Source organism: Limanda limanda, chromosome 3 (genome assembly GCF_963576545.1).
Source record: "Limanda limanda chromosome 3, fLimLim1.1, whole genome shotgun sequence".
Lineage (NCBI taxonomy): Eukaryota > Metazoa > Chordata > Actinopteri > Pleuronectiformes > Pleuronectidae > Limanda > Limanda limanda.
The window spans coordinates 14,084,708-14,093,710 of NC_083638.1; the positions used below are offsets into that span (position 1 = coordinate 14,084,708).

General features: G+C 44.9%; 1 protein-coding gene across 1 annotated transcript; it reads left to right on the forward strand.

The window, feature by feature from the left end:
- Positions 1 to 4,481: 4,481 nt before the first annotated feature.
- Positions 4,482 to 7,538, forward strand: irx5a (iroquois homeobox 5a). Its single transcript, XM_061068823.1, has 3 exons — positions 4,482 to 4,724; positions 5,695 to 6,100; positions 6,841 to 7,538. Exons 1-3 carry the CDS (start codon positions 4,482 to 4,484, stop codon positions 7,536 to 7,538), a joined length of 1,347 nt encoding a protein of 448 aa, XP_060924806.1.
- The last annotated feature ends 1,465 nt before the right edge of the window (positions 7,539 to 9,003 follow it).

Consider the following 9,003-nt stretch of genomic DNA (forward strand, 5'->3'; position numbering starts at 1 on the left):
CATAGGGATGTGGGGTGAAGTCTGGATGTGCTCTATGGATACAACTGTAAATAAATATTTTTGATAAAACACTGAGGAGAAAATCAATGGGTGCTTCCTGTGATCCTCCTCAGGCGAATCAATCATCATCTGCGCAGCTGGCAGTGTGCTGCAGGAGGACGGCGTGTCAGCGAGAGACGGCTGCAATCTTTGTCTGATACCTCTCATTTTGGAACCGCTTCTCATAATAGGGTCATCATTTCATCACTTAGCCAATCCAGAGCCGTGCCATTCAGCCTCGCAGGGATCTTGGGGGAGTGTGGAGAGAGGGGTAGCCCCCATCTGAATACATACACACACACACACACATACACACACTTGCTCCATACATCTTCATTCAGGTCAATAAAAGAAAAAGAGATCACAAGAACAGAGAAAGAGAAAGATATTTTCTTCGCTGAAATTGTCTCACTGGGTTTCATGTAAATTGTGTGCGATTTTTACGGTAAAATTAAATCATCAAATCTGAATTGTGTAGCAGGTAATGTCTGTGATATTTATCAAGAAACACTAAACATTTCAATGAAATGGTTTAAGAAAAAAAGAGGAGTTGCGTGGAGTATTGGAAGATAAATGCATGTGTGTCAATTTGTGTCAATATGTGTCATGATTATAAAAAGTGAACTTATTGAAAAATGTCACTGGGGCATCAGCTTTATCTGCTGTGTGTGTGTGTGTGTGTGTGTGTGTGTGTGTGTGTGTGTGTGTGTGTGTGTGTGTGTGTGTGTGTGTGTGTGTGTGTGTGTGTGTGTGTGGTTGTGTGTGTGTGCGTGTGTGTGTCTCTGTGTGTGTGTGTGTGTGTTACTGCTTGGTGACATAAGACTTCCTCAACCTGGATCTAAACAGATTTCAAATAAACAAACAATCAGTTATTATTTTTTAATACAAATGTAAAAAACACAACTTTGTACCAGTAACATTACTAACAACATAAGAAAATAAACACACAAAGTGCAGTAATAATACAAGCAGATTCCATGGCTATCACGTTTTAAAATACATAAATACAGCTTGTAAATTACTGCTGTCATAATAATTACTTTAATTAAAATAGCTAATCATAGCCGTATAGGATGCCAGTTGTTTAGTCAAGTAGTACAGGGCACATATGTTTAATCATTTAATAACCTCCCTCTTCAGAAAAAAAATGCAAGGTCAAAAATAAATTACATCCATTATTTGCAGCAAATCTCCCCAAAGCATTTGGAGCGAAAAACTGTTTTGAATTTCAATTGGCTTCCAAGTGGCAAAAGCCCTCAGCTAATACATCAAAGAAAAATTGGTGTCAACTAATCGGTTTAGGACACAGATTTAGAATGGTTAAAAATCCCATGAACACTTCGAGCTTTTTTTTTTTTTTTTCTGTGAGCCACGGAGCAGGTTCGGGAGCAGCACCGCTGACCTTGTGCGCTCCAGAAACCTGTCCGCCACGACATTAACTGACTGTTTAACTCGCCCAGCCGCGCAATTAGTCCGCCACGACGCATAATGTTGTGTAATAATAGCCTCTATATCCAATTTAGATTACACTCGCTCCCTGAGGCATTTTTAAGTGGCATGCACCATCTTTCATTCGCGTATTATTTTGCCACGTAAAGCCGTCTCCGTGCGGGAGGGAGGAAAAAAAAAACAGGGGAAAATATCGGAATAAGCGATAGCGAGGAAGAGGCTGCAAAGTTGGAAACTGCCAAAACATCGTACGTACAAGGAATTTAGATTCGGATCAGCAATACGCGCGAAGTCCAATCCACTTTTACGCACAAATGCCGATGTCCACATTAAAAAAAAGACACAAATGAGCAATACTCACCTAACACCTCTTCCTGTACCAGTGCGGAGCTGAGGGGCGGCAGCGGTTTGCCATAACCTACTCCTATTATATGCTGCGTGATCTCCAATCATGGGTCCTCCTCCTCCTCCTTCAGAGAGAGCTGCTCTCACCCGAGGAACCAGACGCATGGACACAGAGCCCTCACGACACCGTCAACTTTTTTTTTTAGCAATAAATGAAATACTGGCCCCGGTTCTGTGCGTAATTTTGGCTCAAATAAATATAAAAAGTGGAGGTGGTTCTGAAAACCTGACGGATGATACTGTCAATATAAAAAACAACAACCCTGTGTCTATAACAATAAGGTTATAATCTGCTATTTCCCGGCTTTGGAACATGAGTGTGGATGATAACTGCCACTGCTGCTGTTATTAGAAAAGTTCCAGTAATTAGCGGATTGTCTTAACGTACTGTAGTATCACTGTCACCTGATTAGACTACAGTGCAGCGTCCATTCTTCGTTTTCTCTCTCTCTCTCTCTCTCTCTCTCTCTCTCTCTCTCTCTCTCTCTCTCTCTCTCTCTCTCTCTCTCTCTCTCGCTCTCCCACTGTACCCGCGTCATCGCTCTTTGCTCTCTGGAGGGTTTTCAGAGCGTAAAGAAGGGAACACGTGAGTGAGTGAGTGAGTGCACACACTCTTTTAGCAGCGCCTACAGCGATCCCTTTCGGCTTATCTGAGACTTGAACTGGAAAGTCAATCAGCAGAATGAAAACCGAGCTATTTTAAAACACAGTTAAAATACTTCGAATCAGACACTAATCATTTCCCAAAGCCATGTTTGGTGTCCGCAGTAAAAGGCGCAGTTATTTCTAGGAATTATAAGACCATATTTATAAAATACATACTACGACTTGTACCGTAAGTAATAATTAAATTATTATAATAGCAAGAATAGTAAGTATACCCGTAATAACAATTATAAATTATATTTTAAATGTCTGAATCATGCGTAAAAGACATTTTGCATTTGTTTACTATATCTCACGCTCATTAAAAATAACAGTGGTTGCTGAAAAGAGTGACCTGTTAAATAATTCTCGGCTGCCTCACATTTCCGCAAACAAAAGTATCTGCAGCCATCAAATGAGATTACATCCACGGGTCCGGGCGGATTTGGTGTAGTTGCCGCTAATCTGCCCTGGCTTGAGGGTTTATGACTTTCTGAGTGTGTGAGTGTTTGTGTGTGTGTGTGTGTCAGGTTTATTACGGGATCTGTTGCAAACCCTATCAAAGCGTAGCCACGGTAAATCGCTCAAACACAACACGCTCCCGCAATCACAACACACAACTGTCACAGAGGAAAAGTTTGTTGACAAACAATACCTATTCTGATATTCTCCTACAGCTGTCGAGGACTGCTGTTTGCGCCGTCGTAACTTTTTTTTTTTATTCTTGCTCCTCAGCTGTCAGATATCTTACCGATGGCGTTAGAAAGTCGACGAGCACAACAGCGATAAATCCATCCGAAAAACTCCCAGTGCGGATTTTAACACGAAGGCGCACGGAGATCACGCAGCAGCACCCGCACCGTTGATTTAACGCACACATTTTCAAATGAAGACTTTTTTTTCTCTTTTACGCACGAAGAAAGGAGAACAAAAAAGAGAGAGAGAGCGCGCACAGCGGTGGATCCTGTCGGTATCTTGCGAGCCCACATCCTGGCACACAACAGCCGATTTGTTATTGATCAAGTGTGAAAGTGACGGCTTCCTATTTGGGAGGGGGGGAGAGAAAGGGGGGGGGAGAGAAAAAGAAGAAAGTTGGGGAGTTGACAGACCCTCGCATGATGTCGCCATCCGAAGGGGGGGCTGCCAGACGCGCTTGCAACGAGGCTTGTTAAAGGAGGACAAAAAAAATTGGAGAAATAGAGAATGAGGATTGTTAGTTAACGCGAGAGGAGGAGGAGGAGAGGGAGAGAGGGGGGGCGAGAGAGAGAGACGTAGAGAGAGAGAGAGAGAGAGAGAGAGAGAGAGAGAGAGAGAGAGAGAGAGAGAGAGAGAGAGAGAGAGAGAGAGAGAGAGAGAGAGAGAGAGAGAGAGAGAGAGAGAGAGAGAGAGAGAGAGAGAGAGAGAGAGTAGAGAGAGCATGGATTTGGGTTAGGTGCTGTGGTTGCCCAACATAAGCTTTGCCTTTTTCCTGACGGTGGCTACACCCCGGGAGGAGGAGCGTAGCGGCGCGGCGTAGTAGGCGTCGGGATCCTCAATTTCCAACTTAGCATCTTGGCAGGACATCTCTTCCCAAAGCAAAGCCCCCGTCCGACGGGTAGAAAAAAAACTTCTGCAGCGTCGGTGCCACTCAGATAAGGGAGCAACAGAAAAATCACGAAGAATAAAACCCATCCGACGCGCAGTGACTGGCTGGCTGGCTCAATAATCCATCTCCCCCCCACAACAAAAAAAAAAATCAAAGCTTTATTTAGTGACTTTTTCTACTTTTTTCTTCCTGCTTCTTCCACTGTTATCACCCAGAGAGGAGGGGGGGACAGGCAGCGGGTCTGCACGCACCCAGCCACGGCTCTATGCGCTCCGACAGCAGCGCGTAAAGAACATAACACCGGGGGGAGAAGAAAAAGTGCGCAAGTTAAGTGGCTTCTTCTCCGCGGCTCTTCAGCATGGCGTATCCTCAGGGCTACTTGTACCAGCCGTCCGCCTCCCTGGCCCTGTACTCGTGCCCTGCGTACAGCACCGGCGTCCTGTCCGGACCCAGGACCGAGGAACTGGGGAGATCCTCCTCCGGATCTGCCTTTGCGCCCTACGCCGGATCTAGTCCGTTCTCCAGCGCGTCGCCGGGCTACAGCTCGCACCTCCCGTACAGCGCGGACGCGGCGGCAGCGGCCACATTCACCTCGTACGTGGTGAGTAAACTCAAGGTGATTATTGTGGTGATTCTGTGTGTGTTGGGGGGGGGGAAGCGAGGACAGTATAATTCGTTCCAGCAGCCTGGAGTGTCCGCTTTGGAGTGCAGCGATTAGGAGGAAGAATTGTGCGTCATGATGAATGTGGAGGGATATAAAAATTACAGAATGGCAGCTCCGTGAAACACGAATTTGTGAAAATTTGAATTTATTCAACTGATTAATGAGGAATTGTGTGGATCTGAAGTTATTTGCAGTATTTTCTATATAAGAGAGGAGCATGTTTTTGCCGAAGACTCTTCACTCAAAACTGGCGACAACGCAGCGTCTGAAGGCGATTTAGGTCACTGCGTTTGTCTCTCTTCTCTCTTCTGCTCGTCAAACTTGAATTTTTTGCAACTTTTGAACAGAGCCAGAGATAATATTGTGATCGGCTCCAGTTGTGTTCGCAGTGAGCGATCACACGGCGACACTAGTGATTCAAGCAGACGTGGTTCTGCAGGCCTATTATACCAGGGAAACTGTGATCCCATTAGGAAAAGACAGAGACACAGAGCGCTGGGCCCATCGTGCATAATGACAACACGTTATTATTTATTATATTATTTGTTTTAATAGCGTGAGGAATGGAAGCAGCTGCATGTGGGGCTGACATCACGCAGATAACAGGACAAAATAAAGACAGCGACAATATTCCGATGCCCAAGTTCTAACAAACTCCATAAGCAGTCAAACTTGAGCTGGATTACAGCCAGTGTTTTTGTGTGTCTGTGTGTGTGTGTGTGTGTGCGTGTGCGTGTGTGTGTGTGTGTGTGTGTGTGCACGCGTGCTTATGCTAATGCGCGTGCGTGTGCGCGCGTGTTCATGTTTGTCAGAGGTTGTTTTTTAATATATTCTGAAGGAGTTTTTAAAAAGGGACCGTGATTGAACTTAACCAAACTTTTCTCTTTTTCATTTTGTGTTATTACAGGGTTCTCCCTACGACCACACCACGGGTATGGCCGGCTCGTTAGGATACCACCCTTACGGGTCGCCCCTGGGCAGCTACCCTTACGGTGACCCGGCGTACCGTAAAAACGCGACCCGGGACGCCACGGCCACCCTGAAGGCCTGGCTCAGCGAGCACCGCAAGAACCCCTACCCCACCAAGGGCGAGAAGATCATGCTGGCCATCATCACCAAGATGACCCTCACCCAGGTGTCCACCTGGTTCGCCAACGCCAGGAGGAGGCTAAAGAAGGAGAACAAGATGACGTGGACCCCGCGGAACCGCAGCGAGGACGAGGAGGAGGACGAGAACATCGACCTGGAGAAGAACGACGACGACGAGCCCAGCAAGCCCACGGACAAGGGAGACTCCACAGACACGGAAGCAGGTCGGTTGTGCAGGGGGGAAGGAAGGAAGGAGAGGAGAGAGAAAGGGGAAAAAAAACACAGGCAGAAAAGAATCATCAATTTTTCATCGCAGTCGTTTCCACTCAGGGTGCAAAATTGATTGCTGGTTAATGGTGGTATATTATTTATAATGGGACAATTGCTTTAAATAATAATCACCTTGAACTCCCCTCGTTTGACTTCTCAGGAGCTGAAATTGCTGGTGACGCAAAGTGTTTAGCAGTCAATTTATCTTTAAGAGCATAATAAGGATACAGCTGGTGTACACTGCGCCGGCTATTCCACTGGAAAAAAAAGAGACTGCCATTATATGATAATTAAATACTACTTTTGAATATTTATAACCATAATTATTCACGTGGAAAAAAAATTCATACAGAAAATATTTATTTGTAATTCAAAATAGTCCCCATGCTGTGTGTTCAGGCTAAAATTCCCAGCACATTGTTCCTGTTTGTGTTGCACGATTCATACTCTTTTGTAATTGTAGAGCTCATTCATATTTTTTTATGCTGGCACATATCTTAATAAGGTCAATTACACAATTGTTTTTAGAGGGACCATACATAAGTAGCCTGATTATTTTTATAGATCCGATTTCATCTCGCACTGGTGTTCACCATTACCTCAAACACATGTTCCAGTTTTATCTTCGTTTCCCCTTATTTGCCACTAATTCTGCTCTTTATTTGCGCTTTAGATCACAAGCTGCTGAACCCAGGGGACATTGGCTGTGACAGGTTTAAAGAGGAGAGCCACGGCAAAGACACGGAGCCTCTTCTGAGCGACTCGGACTGTAAAGAGCAGGAGGAGCGGACTACAGACTCTCTGCCGGATTCCGCCAAACCGACCACGTCGTCTCCCTCCGCGGTGCCCCGGGGGAACCCGAGCGCTGCGCAACAAGACAAGCCCACAGACCTGAGCCACGCACCGGCCTCGGTGACCAGCAACGTGACCTCCGTGATCCACTCGCCCCCCTCGGCCCCTAAACCCAAACTGTGGTCCCTGGCGGAGATCGCCACGTCCTCGGACAGATGTAAAAGCAGCAGCAGCAGCAGCGACGCGCCACAGACCTGTGCCGGTTTGGCGCAGAGCTCGGTGATGGGCACCGGCGCGTCCCCGTCCCGGTCCTCGCCCCAGTGCCCGCACCCCAACAGCACGGTGCTCTCCAGGCCGCTGTACTACACCTCCCCTTTCTACCCCGGCTACACGAACTATGGCGGCAGCTTTGGACACCTTCACAGTAACCACGGCTCGGTGACCACGGGCTCCACGGCACATTTCAATGGATTAAACCAGACTGTGTTAAATAGAGCAGAGGCTTTGGTGAGGGAGAGCCAGAAAGTCAGAGGCCAAACGCAGGTAGATCTTTGTAAAGACTCCCCTTATGAACTAAAGAAAGGTATGTCAAACATTTAATACCTGGCTATTTTCCACTCACTCGGACTTTTATTTATTTTGTGTGGTTGCAATTAAAAAAGAAACAAAAAGAAAAAAAGAATGACGAAGCAGATTCTAAGAACAGTTATTTTCTGAGTAAATGCTTATCCTCAAAAAATGTTTAGTTTCTGAATGGTTAATCCTGAAATGTAACAAGAATGGTCTTAATCGCTGCAGCCGCCTGAGTCTATTTGTATTAAAGACTAACATGTATATTTAATGTAGCATTTTTGTATTTAAAATGGACAACACACTATCTTTGAAGTAAATTATGGAAAAAACGTATATGCTTGTGCAGCGATTATTTTGGGGGAAGCAGCTGAAATGACTTTAAACATGTGATGTGCCCAAAGTGTTTTTCAAAGACAATTGATATATATATATATATATATATACACACAAGAGGTATAAATTCAATTTTGCACCGTGACAGATGTTTCAGTGGTAATTATCATTTCATAATATTATGGTGGGGAGAGCTCCGACACACTGGAGACAGAAAGGCCCACATTCAACACAAGGATGTTGGAATACCTTCTTTTGTGAATGGAAAATGTTGGCAACAACACCAAGGTATATTTAGGTTTATTTATCACCAGTTTGTGTATTTTCTTTAAAATACAGCCTATATGCAAGGCATTTTTTCCCCTTCCGTCACGTTTCTAAAAGTGTATATTGATATAGTAACAACACAGAGGCGCAGCCATTTAACCCAATTACCTATCGTGTTTTATGCAGAGCAATCAGGTGGTGAACTCCGGTAATGAGCTCGATTTTATGCCAAATTTAGACCTCATTACTATTTTCCAAGGCGTGGCAAAGCTGTTAAAAGGGACGCGGCCATGCATTTAGAACATACTGGCCTATTATATATATCATTAATGGAGAGTCTCTTTTAATGGTGCGTTAGATGTGAGACATTTCTGTGTGGAGGAAAAGGCGAAATGCTGCGATACACACGCACACGCACGCTCGCACACGCTGTGAGTAGCTGGCAGCCATGCAGGTACTGTCCTCTAACTCTTCCAACTTCTGCAGGTAGGTGTCACACTTGCTCCTAATTTCAATGGGGGGCGACTCTTTGTTAATCCGACACGGAAACCCATCCCTGATCAAATGGCCTGGTTAAAAAAGAAGAAGAAGAAGAAGGAGAAGAAGACATGGAGCCAACGGGGCAACACACAATGATCACACTTATTATGAGGATTATAGCTTGACAAGTGGATAACAAAAGGCATGGATCCGACAGGCAGAACAAAAACCACATAAGGCTGCATGTCACACTGACACAGTGGAGACAACAAATATGGCTTTTTTAACTTTATTCATTGATTTTATTTGTTTGTTTTCTCCTGATTTGTACATGTAAAGAACAATGAATATTATTAATAATATTAATATTATTATTATTTTGCAGCCTGCTCAGCCAGTAGGCCTTAGCCTT